Source organism: Salmo salar, chromosome ssa15 (assembly GCF_905237065.1).
Source record: "Salmo salar chromosome ssa15, Ssal_v3.1, whole genome shotgun sequence".
NCBI lineage: Eukaryota > Metazoa > Chordata > Actinopteri > Salmoniformes > Salmonidae > Salmo > Salmo salar.
The window spans coordinates 90,413,028-90,433,641 of record NC_059456.1 but is presented as its reverse complement, the minus strand read 5'-3'; the positions used below and the strand labels follow the sequence as shown (position 1 = coordinate 90,433,641).

The 20,614-nt window shown below is 43.4% G+C and overlaps 1 protein-coding gene across 1 annotated transcript in view; it reads left to right on the top strand.

The window, feature by feature from the left end:
• LOC106572554 (von Willebrand factor A domain-containing protein 5B1) overlaps positions 1-19,983 on the top strand; it is a 69,579-nt gene extending 49,596 nt beyond the window's left edge. The window contains exon 22 of the mRNA XM_014146834.2: positions 18,298-19,983. Coding sequence (XP_014002309.2) covers positions 18,298-19,083 — 786 coding nt within the window. The 3' untranslated portion in view covers positions 19,084-19,983. The remainder of the gene's footprint in view (positions 1-18,297) is intronic.
• Positions 19,984-20,614: the final 631 nt, after the last annotated feature.

The following is a 20,614-nucleotide window of genomic DNA, read 5'->3' as shown; positions in this document are numbered from 1 at the left end:
GTATCCCACATCTGTTGCTATGGAGTAATGATGTTAAGGACAATATAGGATGAATTCCAATAAATGTTTGCCAAAATAACAATTGCTTGGCAAAAATGTAATTTTTGAAATGGCAATCCTGGTTCTAGGTAACAATCCTTAGCAATCCTCTATTCTGACTCTAGTCCTCAACTGGCAGCTTCATTAATTAGTACCTGCAAGACACCACTCTCAATGTCAACAGTGAAGAGGCGACTCCGGGACGCTGGCCTTCAAGGCAGAGTTCCTCTGTCCAGTGTCTGTGGTCTTTTGCCTATCTTAAACTTTTCTTTTTATTGGCCAGTCTGGGATATGGCTTTTTCTTTGCAACTCTGCCTAGAAGGCCAGCATCCCTGAGTTGCCTCTTCACTGTTGACGTTGAGACTGGTGTTTTGTGGTACTATTTAATGAAGCTGCCAGTTGAGGACTTGTGAGGCATCTGTTTCTCAAACTAGACACTCGAATGTACTTGTCTTCTTGCTCAGTTGTGCACTGGGTCCTCCCACTCCTCTTTCTATTCTGGTTAGAGCCAGTTTGCGCTGTTCTGTGAAGGGAGTAGTACACAGCGTTGTACGAGATCTTCAGTTTCTTTGCAATTTCTCGCATGCAATAGCCTTCATTTCTCAGAACAAGAATAGACTGACGAGTTTCAGAAGAAAGTTCTTTGTTTCTGGCCATTTTGAGCCTGAAATCGAACCCACAAATGCTGATGCTCCAGATACTCAACTAGTCTAAAGAAGGCCAGTTTTATTGCTTCTTTAATCAGAACCACAGTTTGCAGCTGTGCTAACATAATTGCAAAAGGGTTTTCTAATGATCAATTAGCCTTTTAAAATTATAAACTTGGATTAGCTAATACAACGTGCCATTGGAACACAGGAGTGATGGTTGCTGATAATGGGCCTCTGTACGCCAATGAAGATATTCCGTAAAAAATCTGCCATTTCCAGCTACAATAGTCATTTACAACATTAACAATATCTACACTGTATTTCTGATCAATTTGATGTTATTTTAATGGACAAAAAAATGTGCTTTTCTTTCAAAAACGAGGACATTTCTAAGTGACCCCAAACTTTTGAACGGTAGTGTAGGTATGTGGTTGCAAAGGGCATCAGTGTCTTAACAGGGCAATTTTTCAAGGCAGGATACTCTGAGCACAGCCCAATCCAGAAATCTGGCAGTGGCCTCTGATTAAATAACATTTTCACAGAACCGCTTGTTGCAATTTTGATGAGGCTCTCTTGTTCAGATATCGGTAAGTGGACAGGAGGCAGGGCATGAAAGGGATAACGAATCCAGTTGTTTGTGTCATCCATGTTGGGTTAAGTACCTGCATAACCTGTTAAGTACCAGCAGTCCTACAATCTAAGCTAGATGCCCTCAATCTCACACAAATTATCAAGGAAACCACCAGGTACAACCCTAAATCCATAAACATGGGCACCCTCATAGATATTATCCTGACCAACTTGCTCTCCAAATACACCTCTGCTGTTTTCAATCAGGATCTCAGCGATCACTGCCTCATTGCCTGCATCCGCTATGGGTCCGTGGTCAAACGACCACCCCTCATCACTGTCAAACGCTCCCTAAAACACTTCTGCGAGCAGGCCTTTCTAATCGACCTGGCCCAGGTATCCTGGAAGGATATTGACCTCATCCCGTCAGTCGAGGATGCCTGGTCGTTCTTTAAAAGTAATTTCCTTACCATCTTAAATAAGCATGCCCCTTTCAAAAAATGTAGAACTAAAAACAGATATAGCCCTTGGTTCACTCCAGACCTGACTGCCCTTGAACAGCACAAAAACATCCTGTGGCGGACTGCAATAGCATCGAATAGTCCCCACAATATGCAACTGTTCAGGGAAGTCAGGAACCAATACACACAGTCAGTCAGGAAAGCAAAGCCTAGCTTTTTCAAACAGAAATTTGCATCCTGTAGCTCTAACTCCAAAAAGTTTTGGGACACTGTAAAGTCCATGGAGAACAAGAGCACCTCCTCCCAGCTGCCCACTGCACTGAGGCTAGGTGACACGGTCACCACCGATAAAACCATGATAATCGAAAATTTCAATAAGCATTTCTCTACGGCTGGCCATGCTTTCCTCCTGGCTACCCCAACCACGGCCAACAGCTCCGTACCCCTCGCAGCTACTTGCCCGAGCCTCCCCAGGTTCTCCTTCACCCAAATCCAGATCTCAGATGTTCTGAAAGAACTGCAAAACCTGGACCCGTACAAATCAGCTGGGCTAGACAATCTGGACCCTCTCTTTCAAAAATTATCCGCCGCTATTGTTGCAACCCCTATTACCAGTCTGTTCAACCTCTCTTTCATTTCATCTGAGATCCCTAAAGATTGGACAGCTGCCGCGGTCATCCTCCTCTTCAAAGGGGGTGACACTCTAGACCCAAACTGTTACAGACCTATATCCATCCTGCCCTGCCTTTCTACAGTCTTTGAAAGCCAAGTTAATAAACAGATCACTGACCATTTCGAATCCCACCATACCTTCTCCGCTGTGCAACCCGGTTTCCGAGCTGGTCACGGGTGCACCTCAGCCACGCTCAAGGTACTAAATGATATCATAACCGCCATTGATAAAAGACAGTACTGTGCAGTAGTCTTCATCGACCTGGCCAAGGCTTTCGACTCTCAATCACCGTATTCTTATTGGCAGACTCAATAGCCTTGGTTTCTCAAATGACTGCCTCGCCTGGTTCACCAACTACTTCGCAGATAGAGTTCAGTGTGTAAAATAGGAGGGCCTGTTGTCCGGACATCTGGCAGTCTCTATGGGGGTACCACAGGGTTCAACTCTTTTCTCTGTATATATCAACGATGTCGCTCTTGCTGCGGGTGATTCCCTGATCCACCTCTACGCAGACGACACCATTCTGTATACATCTGGCCCTTCTTTGGACACTGTGTTAACTAACCTCCAAACGAGCTTCAATGCCATACAACACTCCTTCCGTGGCCTCCAACTGCTCTTAAACGCTATTAAAACCAAATGCATGCTTTTCAACCGTTCGCTGCCCGCACCTGCTCGCCTGACTAGCATCACTACTCTAGACGTTTCTGACCTAGAATACGTGGACAACTACAAATACCTAGGTGTCTGGTTAGACTGTAAACTCTCCTTCCAGACTCATATCAAACATCTCCAATCCAAAATCAAATCTAGAATCGGCTTTCTATTTCGCAACAAAGCTTGCTTCACTCACGCCGCCAAACTTACCCTAGTAAAACTGACTATCCTACCTATCCTCGACTTCGGCGATGTCATCTACAAAATAGCTTCCAATACTCTACTCAGCAAATTGGATGCAGTCTATCACAGTGCCATCCGTTTTGTTACCAAAGCGCCTTATACCACCCACCACTGCGACCTGTATGCTCTAGTCGGCTGGCCCTCGCTACATATTTGTCGCCAGACCCACTGGCTCCAGGTCATCTACAAGTCTATGCTAGGTAAAGCTCTGCCTTATCTCAGGTCACTGGTCACGATAACAACACCCACCCGTAGCACGCGCTCCAGCAGCTATATCTCACTGGTCATCCCCAAAGCCAACACCTCATTTGGCCGCCTTTCCTTCCAGTTCTCTGCTGCCAGTGACTGGAACGAATTGCAAAAATCGCTGAAGCTGGAGACTTACATTTCCCTCACTAACTTTAAACATCAGCTATCTGAGCAGCTAACCAATCGCTGCAGCTCTACATAGTCCATCTGTAAATAGCCCACCCAATCTACCTACCTCATCCCCATATTGTTTTTATTTACTTTGCTGCTCTTTTGCACACCAGTATCACTACTTACACAGCATCATCTGCTCATCATCATCTGCTCATCTATCACTCCAGTGTTAATCTGCTAAATTGTAATTACTTTGCTACTATGGTCTATTTATTGCCATACCTCCTCATGCCATTTGCACACACTGTATATAGACTTTATTTTTTTTCTATTGTGTTGACTGTACGCTTGTTAATTCCATGTAACTCTGTGTTGTTGTTTCTGTCGCACTGCTTTGCTTTATCTTGGCCAGGTCGCAGTTGTAAATGAGAACTTGTTCTCAACTAGCTTACCTGGTTAAATAAAGATGAAATAAAAATAATAAATAAATAAAAATAATTGCGCACCGAACTCACTCAGGTGCTTTGCTATATCACATTTGACATTGTCCGTAAGCTTGAGTTCATTTGCACACAAATAAATCATACAATAATGGAAAGACCTGTGTGTTGTCCTTGTTAATGCAGACAGAGAAGAGCTCCAACTTCTTAATCATAGCCTCAATTTTGTCCCGCACATTGAATATAGTTAAGGAGAGTCCCTGTAATCCTAGATTCAGATCATTCAGTCGAGAAAAAACATCACCCAGATAGGCCAGTCATGTGAGAAACTCGTCATCATGCAAGCAGTCAGACAAGTGGAAAATTATGGTCAGTAAAGAAAAGTTTAAGCTTGTCTCTCACTTTAAAAAAATGGGTCAATACTTTGCCCCTTGATAACCAGCGCACTTCTGTATGTTGTAAAAGCGCCACATGGCCGCTGCCCATATCATTGCATACTGCAGAAAATACACAAGTTGAGGGGCCTTGCTTTAACAGAGTTAACCATTTTCACTGTAGTGTCCAAAAAGTATTTCAAGCTGTCAGGCATTCCCTTGGCAACAAGAGCCTCTCGGTGGATGCTGCAGTTTACCAAGTGGCATTGGGAGCAACTGCTTGCACGCGTGTTACCACTCCACTATGTCTCCCTGTCATGGCTTTTGCACCATCAGTACAGATACCAACACATCTTGACCACCAAAGTCCATTTGATGTCACAAAGCTGTCCAGTACTTTAAAAATAGCCTCATAGTGTATACCAGGAGCTGTGCCAAGCCCGCCAAGTCAGCTGTAATGCATAGAATTCACTGGCTTGTATGCGAAGCAGTAATTGTTTCAAAAAATCTCCTGCCATGTCACTGATGCGTCGTGAAGCAGTGTTGTTTGATGAATGCATTGTCTGTATCGTTTTTTGGGCCTTTTCCCCCATCATTGTCCCAGCCATACCCGCGGCAGCAGGAAGAAGTCCTCCACAATAGCATGGGGCTTGCCTGTCCTAGCCACTCGGTAGCTCACCATATAAGACGCTTCTAGCCCCTTCTTCGTAATGGTATCTGTTGCTTTTATACATGTCTTACTACTCAAAAGTCGTCTTTTACATTTACATTACATTTAAGTCATTTAGCAGACACTCTTATCCAGAGCGACTTACAAATTGGTGCATTCACCTTATGATATCCAGTGGAACAACCACTTTACAATAGTGCATCTAAATCTTTTAAGGGGGGGGGTTAGAAGGATTACTTTATCCTATCCCAGGTATTCCTTAAAGAGGTGGGGTTTCAGGTGTCTACGGAAGGTGGTGATTGACTCCGCTGTCCTGGCGTCGTGAGGGAGCTTGTTCCACCATTGGGGTGCCAGAGCAGCGAACAGTTTTGACTGGGCTGAGCGGGAACTGTGCTTCCTCAGAGGTAGGGGGGCCAGCAGGCCAGAGGTGGATGAACGCAGTGCCCTTGTTTGGGTGTAGGGCCTGATCAGAGCCTGAAGGTACGGAGGTGCCGTTCCCTTCACAGCTCCGTAGGCAATCACCATGGTCTTGTAGCGGATGCGAGCTTCAACTGGAAGCCAGTGGAGAGAGCGGAGGAGCGGGGTGACGTGAGAGAACTTGGGAAGGTTGAACACCAGACGGGCTGCGGCGTTCTGGATGAGTTGTAGGGGTTTAATGGCACAGGCAGGGAGCCCAGCCAACAGCGAGTTGCAGTAATCCAGACGGGAGATGACAAGTGCCTGGATTAGGACCTGCGCCGCTTCCTGTGTGAGGCAGGGTCGTACTCTGCGAATGTTGTAGAGCATGAACCTACAGGATCGGGTCACCGCCTTGATGTTAGTGGAGAACGACAGGGTGTTGTCCAGGATCACGCCAAGGTTCTTAGCACTCTGGGAGGAGGACACAAGGGAGTTGTCAACCGTGATGGCGAGATCATGGAACGGGCAGTCCTTCCCCGGGAGGAAGAGCAGCTCCGTCTTGCCGAGGTTCAGCTTGAGATGGTGATCCGTCATCCACACTGATATGTCTGACAGACATGCAGAGATGCGATTCGCCGCCTGGTTATCAGAAGGGGGAAAGGAGAAGATTAATTGTGTGTCGTCTGCATAGCAATGATAGGAGAGACCATGTGAGGATATGACAGAGCCAAGTGACTTGGTGTATAGCGAGAATAGGAGAGGGCCTAGAACAGAGCCCTGGGGGACACCAGTGGTGAGAGCGCATGGTGCGGAGACAGATTCTCGCCACGCCACCTGGTAGGAGCGACCTGTCAGGTAGGACGCAATCCAAGCGTGGGCCGCGCCGGAGATGCCCAACTCGGAGAGGGTGGAGAGGAGGATCTGATGGTTCACAGTATCAAAGGCAGCAGATAGGTCTAGAAGGATGAGAGCAGAGGAGAGAGAGTTAGCTTTAGCAGTGCGGAGAGCCTCCGTGACACAGAGAAGAGCAGTCTCAGTTGAATGCCCAGTCTTGAAACCTGACTGATTAGGATCAAGAAGGTCATTCTGAGAGAGATAGCAGGAGAGCTGGCCAAGGACGGCACGTTCAAGAGTTTTGGAGAGAAAAGAAAGAAGGGATACTGGTCTGTAGTTGTTGACATCGGAAGGATCGAGTGTAGGTTTTTTCAGAAGGGGTGCAACTCTCGCTCTCTTGAAGACGGAAGGGACGTAGCCAGCGGTCAAGGATGAGTTGATGAGTGAGGTGAGGTAGGGGAGAAGGTCTCCGGAAATGGTCTGGAGAAGAGAGGAGGGGATAGGGTCAAGTGGGCAGGTTGTTGGGCGGCCGGCCGTCACAAGACGCGAGATTTCATCTGGAGAGAGAGGGGAGAAAGAGGTCAAAGCACAGGGTAGGGCAGTGTGAGCAGGACCACACCCGTGCTTCACGGTTGGGATGGTGTTCTTCGGCTTGCAAGCCTCCCCCTTTTTCCTCCAAACATAATGATGGTCATTATGGCCAAACAGTTCTATTTTTGTTTCATCAGACCAGATGACATTTCTCCAAAAAGTACGATCTTTGTCCCCATGTGCAGTTGCAAACCATAGTCTGGCTTTTTTATGGCGGTTTTGGAGCAGTGACTTCTTCCTTGCTGAGCGGCCTTTCAGGTTATGTCAATATAGGACTCGTTTTACTGTGGATATACACTGCTCAAAAAAATAAAGGGAACACTTAAACAACACATCCTAGATCTGAATGAAAGAAATAATCTTATTAAATACTTTTTTCTTTACATAGTTGAATGTGTGACAACAAAATCACACAAAAATAATCAATGGTAATCTAATTTATCAACCCATGGAGGTCTGGATTTGGAGTCACACTCAAAATTAAAGTGGAAAACCACACTACAGGCTGATCCAACTTTGATGTAATGTCCTTAAAACAAGTCAAAATGAGGCTCAGTAGTAAGTGTGGCCTCCACGTGCCTGTATGACCTCCCTACAACGCCTGGGCATGCTCCTGATGAGGTGGCGGATGGTCTCCTGAGGGATCTCCTCCCAGACCTGGACTAAAGCATCCGCCATCTCCTGGACAGTCTGTGGTGCAACGTGGCGTTGGTGGATGGAGCGAGACATGATGTCCCAGATGTGCTCAATTGGATTCAGGTCTGGGGAACGGTGGGCCAGTCCATAGCATCAATGCCTTCCTCTTGCAGGAACTGCTGACACACTCTAGCCACATGAGGTCTAGCATTTTCTTGCATTAGGAGGAACCCAGGGCCAACCACAATAGCATATGGTCTCACAAGGGGCCTGAGGATCTCATCTCGGTACCTAATGGCAGTCAGGCTACCTCTGGCGAGCACATGGAGGGCTGTGCGGCCCCACTAAGAAATGCCACCCCACACCATGACTGACCCACCGCCAAACCGGTCATGCTGGAGGATGTTGCAGGCAGCAGAACGTTCTCTACAGCGTCTCCAGACTCTGTCACGTCTGTCACATGTGCTCAGTGTGAACCTGCTTTCATCTGTGAAGAACACAGGGCGCCAGTGGCGAATTTACCAATCTTGGCGTTCTCTGGCAAATGCCAAACGTCCTGCACGGTGTTGGGCTGTAAGCACAACCCCCACCTGTGGACGTTGGGCCCTCATACCACCCTCATGGAGTCTGTTTCTGACCGTTTGAGCAGACACATGCACATTTGTGGCCTTCTGGAGGTCATTTTGCAGGGCTCTGGCAGTGCTCCTCCTGCTCCTCCTTGCACAAAGGCGGAGGTAGCGGTCCTGCTGCTGGGTTGTTGCCCTCCTACGGCCTCCTCCACGTCTCCTGATGTACTGGCCTGTCTCCTGGTAGCGCCTACATGCTCTGGACACTACGCTGACAGACACAGCAAACCTTCTTGCCACAGCTCGCATTGATATGCCATCCTGGATGAGCTGCACTACCTGAGCCACTTGTGTGGGTTGTAGACTCCGTCTCATGCTACCATTAGAGTGAAAGCACCACCAGCATTCAAAAGTGACCAAAACATCAGCCAGGAAGCATAGGAACTGAGAAGTGGTCTGTGGTCTCCACCTGCAGAACCACTCCTTTATTGGGGGTGTCTTGCTTATTGCCTATAATTTTCACCTGTTGTTTATTCCATTTGCACAACAGCATGTGAAATGTATTGTCAATCAGTGTTGCTTCCTAAGTGGACAGTTTGATTTCACAGAAATGTGATTGACTTGGAGTTACATTGTGTTGTTTAAGTGTTCCCTTTATTTTTTTGAGCAGTATAGATACTTTTGTACCTGTTTCCTCCAGCATCTTCACAAGGTCCTTTGCTGTTATTCTGGGATTGATTTGCACTTTTCGCGCCAAAGTACGTTCATCTCTAGGAGACCTGAGCGGTATGACGGTTGCGTGATCCCATGGTGTTTATACTTGCGTACTATTGTTTGCACAGATGAACGTGGTACCTTCAGGCATTTGGAAATTGCTCCCAAGGATGAAGCAGACTTGTGGAGGTCTACAATTCTTTTTCTGAGGTCTTAGCTGATTTCTTTTGTTTTCCCATGATGTCAAGCAAAGAGGCACTGAGTTGGAAGGTAGGCCTTGAAATACATCCACAGGTACACCTACAATTGACTCAAATGATCTCAATTAGCCTATCAGAAGCTTCTAAAGCCATGACATCATTTGGAATTTTCAAGCTGTTTAAAGGCACAGTCAACTTAGTGTATGTAAACTTCTGACCCACTTGGAATTGTGACACAGTGAATTGTAAGTGAAATAATCTCGTTGTAAACAATTGTTGGAAAAATACTTGTCATGCACAAAGTAGATGTCCTAACCAACTTGCCAAAACTATAGTTTGTTACCAAGAAATGTGTGTAGTGGTTGAAGTTTTAATGACTCCAACCTACAGTGAGGGAAAAAAACTATTTGCATCCCCTGTTGATTTTGTACGTTTGCCCACTGCCAAAGAAATGATCAGTCTATAATTTTAATTGTAGGTTTATTTGAACAGTGAGAGACAGAATAACAACAAAAAAATCCAGAAAAATGCATGTCAAAAATGTTATTAAATGATTTGCATTTTAATGAGGGATATAAGTATTTGACCCCTCTGCAAAACATGACTTAGTACTTGGTGGCAAAACCCTTGTTGGCAATCACAGAGGTCAGACGTTTCTTGTAGTTGGCCACCAGGTTTGCACACATCTCAGGAGGGATTTTGTCCCACTCCTCTTTGCAGATCTTCTCCAAGTCATTAAGGTTTCGAAGCTGACATTTGGCAACTCGAACCTTCAGCTCTCTCCACAGATGTTCTATTGGATTAAGGTCTGGAGACTGGCTAGGCCACTCCAGGACCTTAATGTGCTTCTTCTTGAACCACTCCTTTGTTGCCTTGGCCGTGTGTTTTGTGTCATTGTCATGCTGGAATACCCATCCATGACCCATTTTCAATGCCCTGGCTGAGAGAAGGAGGTTCTCACCCAAGATTTGATGATACATGGCCCCGTCCATTGTCCCTTGGATGCGGTGAAGTTGTCCTGTCCCCTTAGCAGAAAAACACCCCCAAAGCATAATGTTTCCACCTACATGTTTGACGGTGGGGATGGTGTTCTTGGGGTCATAGGCAGCATTCCTCCTCCTCCAAACACGGCGAGTTGAGTTGATGCCAAAGAGCTCCATTTTGGTCTCATCTGACCACAACACTTTCACCCAGTTGTCCTCTGAATCATTCAGATGTTCATTGGCAAACTTCAGACGGGCATGTATATGTGCTTTCTTGAGCAGGGGGACCTTGCGAGCGCTGCAGGATTTTAGTCCTTCACGGCGTAGTGTGTTACCAATTGTTTTCTTGGTGACTATGGTCCCAGCTGCCTTGAGATCATTGACAAGATTCTCCCGTTTAGTTCTGGGCTGATTCCTCACCGTTCTCATGATCATTGCAACTCCACGAGGTAAGATCTTGCATGGAGCCCCAGGCCGAGGGAGATTGACAGTTCTTTTGTGTTTCTTCCATTTGCGAATAATCGCACCAACTGTTGTCACCTTCTCACCAAGCTGCTTGGTGATGGTCTTGTAGCCCATTCCAGCTATGTGTAGGTCTACAATCTTGTCCCTGACATCCTTGGCGAGATCTTTGGTCTTGGCCATGGTGGAGAGTTTGTAATCTGATTGATTGATTGCTTCTGTGGACAGGTGTCTTTTATACAGGTAACAAACTGAGATTAGAGCACTCCCTTTAAGAGTGTGCTCCTAATCTCAGCTCGTTACCTGTATATAAGACACCCGGGAGCCAGAAATCTTTCTGATTGAGAGGGGGTCAAATACTTATTTCCCTCATTAAAATGCAAATCAATTTATAACATTTTTGACATGCGTTTTTCTGGATTTTTTTTGTTATTTTTCTGTCACTCACTGTTCAAATAAACCTACGATTAAAATTATAGACTGATAATTTCTTTGTCAGTGGGCAAACGTACAAAATCAGCAGGGGATCAAATACTTTTTTCCCTCACTGTAATAGGTATCTTTTGTTTCCCATCCTTCAGCTTCTCTCAACCCCTCCCATCTATCTCTGAAAACCATCCAGTTTTTATATTTTTCAACTGTGCTGTGAACCTTTTTCTATTATCATAGTTTCTACAGATTGTAAATTAAAGATAAACATGTTTGCTAAAAGTATTATTATATTATTTATGGATTGACTATGACTTTTCAAATAACCTTGCAGTGCTACTGGCAGAGTTAGCTCCAGGTAAATGTTGTAATTCTTCAGCCATTCCTGAACCTGCAACCAAAAACAAGCTACTGTACATATGGACAGTATCAAAACAAAGGATCTAACGATTCTGTCTCTTCGCAGCAAAACCTGCAGAGCTGGGATGGTTTTATCCCCCATATACAGTGCCTTGCAAAAGTATTCACCCCCTTGGCATTTTTCCTATTTTGTTTCATTACAACCTGTAATTTAAATGGATTTTTATTTGGATTTTATGTATTGGACATAGACAAAATAGTCCAAATTGGTGAAGTGAAATGAAAAAAATTACTTGTTTAAAAAATAGAAATATTTAAAAAACAGAAAAGTGGTGCATGCATAGGTATTCACCCCCTTTGCTATGAAGCCCCTAAATAAGATCTGGTGCAGCCAATTACCTTCAGAAGTCATATAATTAGTTAAATAATGTCCACCTGTGTGCAATCTAAGTATTACGTGATCTGAGTATACATACACCTGTTCTGAAAGGCCCCAGAGTCTGCAACACCACTAAGCAAGGGGCACCACCAAGTAAACAGCACTAAGAAGACCAAGGAGCTTTCCAAACAGGTCAGGGATAAAGTCCCCACAGTGAAGCATGGTGGTGGCAGCATCCTGCTTCGGGGATGTTTTTCATCGGCAGGGACTGGGAAACTGGTCAGAATTGAAGTTATGATGGAGAGCGCTAAATACAGGGAAATTCTTTAAGGAAACCTGTTTCAGTCTTCCAGAGATTTGAGACTGGGACGGAGGTTCACCTTCCAGCAGGACAATGACTAAGCATACTGCTAAAGCAACACTCGACTGGTTTAAGGGGAAACATTTAAATATCTTGGAATGGCCTAGTCAAAGCACAGACCTCAATCCAATTGAGATTCTGTGGTATGACTTAACAACGGGACAGTTGTAAATCATGCAGCGCCTTGTGTCACGATCGCAGATTTTAGAGAAACAACAAATGTCGGTACATATAAGTGTCTTATATCACCTGAAAGCTTAAATTCTTGTTAATATAACTGTACTGTCCAATTTACAGTAGCTATTACTGTGAAGAAATTCCATGCTATTGTTTGAGGAGAGCTCCTAAAAACAAAACACTTTTTTCACCGCGATAGGTTTGATAAATTCACCTCTGAAGGTGAAATGTGTACTTACATTCTGAAATCTTGCTCTGATTTATCATCCAAAGGGTCCCAGAGATAACATGAAGTGTTGTTTTGTTAGATAAAATCCTTTATCAAATCCTAAAAAGGTCCATATAGCATGCACAATCGATTTTGTATTTCCACAAGTTCAATTTGCAAAGAAAGGAATCTGTAAAAATCTAACCCTAAATGTTGTTTCAACCAGCCAAATCATATTCGTATGTATTCCTCAGAGATCCTACAACGTAACCAGACTTCACTATATCATTAGGAGTGTAGCATATCCTATAGGACACCATATTTGGTCAGACAGCGATGTCTTCATGGCACGATGATAACGCAGCCAGTCTTCACTTGAACGACTCTAACTTTGTCAAATAAGCACCAATCGGGGTCAAACAAAGCTAGCTATATATCCAATGAGCTGGGTTTTATGGGAGTATCCATAAACCCTGTATATGTCATAAAATGTAGCTACTAACCTTGTACGACAGCATGCCAGGTTATTTCCTTTCCATGCATGCAAGATCTTGTCTTTTTTTGCTAACTTTCTCGTAAAATGTATTGTAGTGAGAGAATTTATTTCAGGATATGAATACCAAGTATATCCACATCAACATCAGACCATTTTATTGGTAAATTACACGGTAATGTAAAAGTTTCATTTTTTTGTGATTCAATACGTAATATAGTACACTTGTTGTAATCCAGAGAGGTTAGAAAAATGATCTAGACACGTTGAGGCTGTGGAGGGATCTGAAATGTGGATTTAAAAGAAAACAGTCATCAGCTTACAATGAGCCCTTTGTTTTAAAGCCCTGAACTTCTAGCCCATTGATATTATGTCACGTCCTGACCATAGGGAGTCCTTATTTTCTTTGGTAGAGTAGGTCAGGGCATGACTGGGGGGTTGATCTAGTTTATTTATTTCTATGTGGGGTTCTAGGTTTGATTTTATATGTTGGTGATTTGTATGATTCCCAATTAGAGGCAGCTGTTTATTGTTGTCTCTAATTGGGGATCATACTTAATTTTCCACCTGTGGGTTATGGGATATTGAGTAAGTGTATGTAGCACCTCTGTAGTCACGGTTCATTGTTTGTTTATTGTTTTTGTTAAGTTTCACTATTAATAAATGATGTGGAACTCAACATTCGCTGCGCCTTGGTCCGTTTCTACAAACGAACGTGACATATTATTGTTGGATCTGATGGCCATAATAAATAGATATGCCGATAGAGGACAACCTTGTTTTACTCCTCTTGACAGTTTAATACTTTCTGAGAAGTACCCATTATTTAATATTTTACAACTAGGATTACTATACATACTGTAACTTTAACACATTGTACAAAGAGATTCTCAAACATTTAAATATTCCAGGCATTTATTAATGAATTCCAGTCATACTTTATCAAAAGCCTTTTCAAAGTCTGCTATGAATACCAGTCCTGGTTTCCCTGATTTTTCATAGCGTTCTATTGTTTCCAGTACTTGTCTTATGTTATCTCCAATGTATCGTCCATGTAAAAAACCTGTCTGATTAGGATGAATAAAATCCGCCAATACCTTTTTAATTCTATGCATTTTGCCCAAATGGACTTTATATTTATCACTTAAGTCCTGTTTTCAGTAGTAATGAAATCAGACCTTTTTGTTGAGTATCTGATAATCTACCATTTTTATAGGAGTGGTTAAAACATACTAATAATGGCCACTGAGTACATCAAAAAAGGTTTGGAATACACTACCATTCAAAAGTTTGGGGTCACTTAGAAATGTCCGTGTTTTCCATGAAAACATACATAAAATGAGTTGCAAAATAAATAGGAAATATAGTCAAGATGTTGACAAGGTTATAAATAATGATTTTTAATTGAAATAATAATTGTGTCCTTCAAACTTTGCTTTGGTCAAAGAATCCTCCATTTGCAGCAATTACAGCCTTGCAGACCTTTGGCATTCTAGTTGTCAATTTCTGAAGAGATTTCAACCCATGCTTCCTGAAGTACCTCCCACAAGTTGGATTGGCTTGATGGGCACTTCTTACATACCATGGCCACTCCATTACAGACAGAATACCAGCTGACTGCTTCTTCCCTAAACAGTTCTTGCATAGTTTTGAGCTGTGCTTTGAGTCATTGTTCTGTTGTAGGAGGAAATTGGCTACAATTAAGCTCCGTCCACAGGGTATGGCATGGCATGGCAAAATATAGTGGTAGCCTTCCGTCTTAAAGATCCCTTTTACCCTGTACAAATCTCCCACTTTACCACCACCAAAGCACCCCCAGACCATCACATTGCCTCCACCATGCTTGACAGATGTCATCAAGCACTCCTCCAGCATATTTACATTTTTCTGCGTCTAACAAATGTTCTTCTTTGTGATCCGAACACCTCAAACTTAGATTTGTCTGTCCATAACACTTTCTTCCAATCTTCCTCTGTCCAGTGTATGTGTTCTTTTGCCCATCTTAAACGTTTCTTTTTATTGGCCAGTCTGAGATATGGCTTTTTCTTTGCAACTCTCTTCACTGTTGACGTTGAGACTGGTGTTTTGCGGGTACTATTTAACGAAGCTGCCAGTTGAGGACTAGACACTCCAATGTACTTGTCCTCTTGCTCAATTGTGCACTGAGGCCTCCCACTCCTCTTTCTATACTGGTTAGAGCCAGTTTGCGCTGTTCTGTGAAGGGAGAAGACACAGCGTTGTACGAGATCTTCAGTTTCTTTGCATTTTCTCGCATGGAATAGCCTTCATTTCTCAGAACAAGAATAAACTGATGAGTTTCAGAAGAAAGGTCTTTGTTTCTGGCCATTTTGAGCCTGAAATCGAACCCACAAATGCTGATGCTCCAGATACTCAACTAGTCTAAAGAAGGCCAGTTTTATTGCTTCTTTAATCAGAACAACAGTTTTCAGCTGTGCTAACATAATTGCAAAAGGGTTTTCTAATGATCAATTAGCCTTTTAAAAGGATAAACTTGGATTAGCTAATACAATGTACCATTGGAACACAGGAGTGATGGTTGCTGATAATGGGCCTCTGTTCGCCTATGTAGATATTCCATAAGAAATCTGCCGTTTCCAGCTACAATAGCCATTTACAACATTAACAATGTCTACACTGTATTTCTGATCAATTTGATGTTGTTTTAATGGACAAAAAGTTGTCTTTTCTTTCAAAAACAAGGGCATTTCTAAGTGACCCCAAACTTTTGAATGGTAGTGTAATTCAACTGGTAAACAATCCAGCCCTGGAGGCATTAATTCCATTAATTAAAGGCCTTAATTCCATCAATAAATTCCTCCTCTGTAATTTGACCTTCACATTAGTCTTTCTGTACAGCGCTTAATTTTACATTATTAATAGAAAATAAATCCATACAATTAACTTCGGTTAGTTGAGATGGAGGAGACTGAAACTAAAACAAAGTACTTTGTTTACTCTTTCAAAATATTGTTTGGTGAATCACGAGTGGCTCCGTCATTCGTAACAAGTTTCAGTAAATTATTTTTGGTAGCATTTCTATGTTGAAGATTAAAAATAATTTTTCTCCCTATTCCATCCAGTTCGATTTATTTTTATAATATATTACACTTGATCGTTCTTGAATAATATTGTGCATTTCTTTTTGTTTTTCCTCTAACTCAGGTATTCCCAAACTGGGGTACGCGTAATGCCGTCGGGGATACACCAAATAAAAATGTGATTAAAATTTTTTTTAATTACATTTTCAAACAGTCCATTTATATTTTCCAACGGGGCTATACATTTGAGCGAGTTTTTTTTCAACCTGTGTTGCCACGTTTAACTGCCCAAAATAAAATGAAACCATCTATTGTTCAGCATAGCAAGAACACAATGTCAAATATATAAGGATCCTAGTCAAATAATTAACATCCAATCACATTAACCGTTACTCTCTCGCGGGAATTCCACTAATGTAGCCAAACGTAGCTGCTGCTCATTCCGTTTGCTCGAAAATTGATAAATAATTTTAAAAAAGGAAGGCCCGCGTCCACAGAGACACATACAGTTGAAGTCGGAAATTGACATACACTTACAGTGGGGGAAAAAAGTATTTGATCCCCTACTGATTTTGTACGTTTGCCCACTGACAAAGAAATGATCAGTCTATAATTTTAATGGTAGGTTTATTTGAACAGTGAGAGACAGAATAACAACAAAAATATCCAGAAAAACGCATGTCAAAAATGTTATAAATTGATTTGCATATTAATGAGACAAATAAGTATTTGACCCCCTCTCAATCAGAAAGATTTCTGGCTCCCGGGTGTCTTTTATACAGGTAACGAGCTGAGATTAGGAGCACACTCTTAAAGGGAGTGCTCTAATCTCAGTTTGTTACCTGTATAAAAGACACCTGTCCACAGAAGCAATCAATCAATCAGATTCCAAACCCCTCACCATGGCCAAGACCAAAGATCTCTCCAAGGATGTCAGGGACAAGATTGTAGACCTACACATAGCTGGAATGGGCTACAAGACCATCACCAAGCAGCTTGGTGAGAAGGTGACAACAGTTGGTGCGATTATTCGCAAATGGAAGAAACACAAAACAACTGTCAATCTCCCTCGGCCTGGGGCTCCATGCAAGATCTCACCTCGTGGAGTTGCAATGATCATGAGAACGGTGAGGAATCAGCCCAGAACTACACGGGAGGATCTTGTCAATGATCTCAAGGCAGCTGGGACCATAGTCACCAAGAAAATAATTGGTAACACACTACGCCGTGAAGGACTAAAATCCTGCAGCGCCCGCAAGGTCCCCCTGCTCAAGAAAGCACATATACATGCCTGTCTGAAGTTTGCCAATGAACATCTGAATGATTCAGAGGACAACTGGGTGAAAGTGTTGTGGTCAGATGAGACCAAAATGGAGCTCTTTGGCATCAACTCAACTCGCCGTGTTTGGAGGAGGAGGAATACTGCCTATGACCCCAAGAACACCATCCCCACCGTCAAACATGTAGGTGGAAACATTATGCTTTGGGGGTGTTTTTCTGCTAAGGGGACAGGACAACTTCACCGCAACCAAGGGACGATGGACGAGGCCATGTACCGTCAAATCTTGGGTGAGAACCTCCTTCTCTCAGCCAGGGCATTGAAAATGGGTCATGAATGGGTATTCCAGCATAACAATGACCCAAAACACACGGCCAAAGCAACAAAGGAGTGGTTCAAGAAGAAGCACATTAAGGTCCTGGAGTGGCCTAGCCAGTCTCCAGACCTTAATCCAATAAAAAATGTGTGGAGGGAGCTGAAGGTTCGAGTTGTCAAACATCAGCCTCAAAACCTTAATGACTTGGAGAAGATCTGCAAAGAGGAGTGGGACAAAATCCCTCCTGAGATGTGTGCAAACCTGGTGGCCAACTACAGGAAACATCTGACCTCTGTGATTGCCAACAAGGGTTTTGCCACCAAGTACTAAGTCATGTTTTGCAGAATGGTCAAATACTTATTTCCCTCATTAAAATGCAAATCATTTCATAACATTTGTAACATGCGTTTTTCTGGATTTTTTTGTTTTTATTCTGTCTCTCACTGTTCAAATAAACCTACAATTAAAATGATAGACTGATAATTTCTTTGTCAGTGGGCAAACGTACAAAATCGGCAGGGGATCAAATACTTTTTTCCCTCACTGTATAAAATACATGTATATAGTATGTATAAGCTTGGAGTAGAAGCCTATGTGTTGTTAGTTTACCATTAGTTTACTCCAATTAGGTGAGGGGTGTTAGGGTTAGGGGAACATAATAAAGGAAAATATTTTTCACAATTTGTATTAAACTACCTCTCTCTGGTACAGGTGTCCTTACAGTTGGCATGTGGTGCGTTCTGCCTGGACAGCGCTCTGTGTGAGGCCATCAACGTGCCCATGGACAAGCTGAAGTGGACGTCTCCCTTCACCAGCCACCGGGTCAGTCTGGGTCACCACGTCTCCCACTCAGCCAGCCGCCGCTCAAACAGCAGCGCTGCAGACGACAGCAGCGCTGCAGACGACAGCCACAGTTCCACCTCTCCATCTCCGTTTGAGAGCTCAGCTAAGGAGCCGGAAACCAGCCTGGCAGGCCACCACCAGCACCAGCCTGGAGACCTGGTCGTCAGCAGCTACAGACAGGGGGGGCACAGCCCCTCTCACCTGGCCAGGAGTCCACGGACTGAGAGTTGGCCTGGGTCTTCTCCTTCCTTCCTGGGCAGCCCCTCCACCCCTACCTCCTCCACCTACGCCGAGCACCCTCTCTCCCCTCACTCCCAGTCAGACAGCGGAAGGGGCTCGGAGTCGGAGAGCGTGGAAACCCCCCCAGCAGCGCCCCCTGGTGGCCTGGGGTCCAGGAAGAGGCTGAATACGGAGGGCATGGTGTGGGCCACGGCTGTATCCCTGGCCTGGCTGGAGCACAGCTCGGCCAGCTACTTCATAGAGTGGGAGCTGATAGCCGCTAAGGCTAGCATGTGGCTCAGTGCCCAGACCATCCCTGAAGGAAAGGACTTAGCCTCGGTCAAGTCTGCTGCCAACCAGCTCTTTATCATCCTCAGACACTGGGACGAGAACCTGCAGCTCAATATGCTCTGCTACAACCCCAACAGTGTCTGAGGCTGATTGCATCGCAGGCACCGTCCTCCATCCGGACATATCCAACCATACTATGCTAACTGACTAACGCTTTATTTACTACTATTTATTTTTTGCCATTTTGAGTATTGCCGGATTTGTTAGTGCAGCTATTGTGAGCATTGTGTAGATGAATTGATTCTGTTATGATAACTTCTAAACATGTCAGAGGCTTCCCAGAGGCACAAACTTGCTTGTTGTCTCCCTTTGGGTGGATACATTCACCAGCTATGGGTCTGATTAAACATGATTCTATTCACATGGTGAAGGAAATCAGAAGTGTAAGAGTAAACGTACATATTAGAAAAAATATACGTTTATGAAAATATATGTATTGTTTTATTTATGTTTAATATTTCCATCATATTGATGTCCAATGATGAGAGAATATGCCATAACAATTCCCATGAGACTTTTCCAATTATTTATATTGCACGTAATGTGTTTGATCGTCACAATCATTTCAAAATCAATATTGTGATATATGAACATTTGCCTGGTCCCAGATCTGTTTGTGCTGTCTTGCCAACTATGGCCAATTCCTCTTCTCATGTTTGATGTCTTCGTATTGGTTCAGAGACCGTCCTTTTATCGCTGTTTATTTTGTATTCATCAGCCATAAGTGCCTAACAATGATTAAACACAAACAAAGATTGGTTATCAGAAATACGTATTTAGATGTTTCTCTGCTGTTATTTCTCTGCTGTTATCGTTTGATATCAAATGTGTTTCCATATAAAAAATGCTCAGCGTGTTTTCTTTTGTAGGTGTTCTGAATAATGTGATCGAAACTTTCAATTTGGATGAAAGAAATGTGAGTTTTTCTTTCCTTTGTCCTTTCCTTTCCCTTGTCCTTTCCTTTCCTTTGTCCTTTCCTTTGTCCTTTCCTTTCCCTTGTCCTTTCCTTTCCTTTGTCCTTTCCTTTGTCCTTTCCTTTCCTTTGTCCTTTCCTTTCCCTTGTCCTTTCCTTTCCTTTGTCCTTTCCTTTCCTTTGTCCTTTCCTTTCCCTTGTCCTTTCCTTTCCTTTGTCCTTTCCTTTCCTTTGTCCTTTTCTTTCCTTTGTCCTTTCAGCCAACCTGTTCTGCTGCATTTGGCCCAGGTCAAAAGTAGTGCACTATAGAGAGTCGGGTGCCATTTGGAACATACCTCTAGAAATATCGTAATTGAATTGTGATCTGTGTAAACTTATAGTGATTGTGGCGGCTGGCTATACTTGTGTACAGCTCGATTGTTGCTGTGGGTTTTGAAAATATGCTTGTTGACTGTTTTGAGGCTGTTAAATGCTTCCATAGTGTCAGTTTGCTAAATGTCAGTGGTATAACTATGCAACTGCATGTAATAAAATATTTCCACTCATGAAGCCGTACATGTCCTGTTCGTTACACAAACAACATAACAGATGTTACCCTGCATGGTGCAATAGTGGTTTATGTCCAGTTTTATGTTCAATTAATGATGCTTGGCATTTAAACAGAATTGCACCCATAGGAAGTACTATTCATAGCCAGTAGAT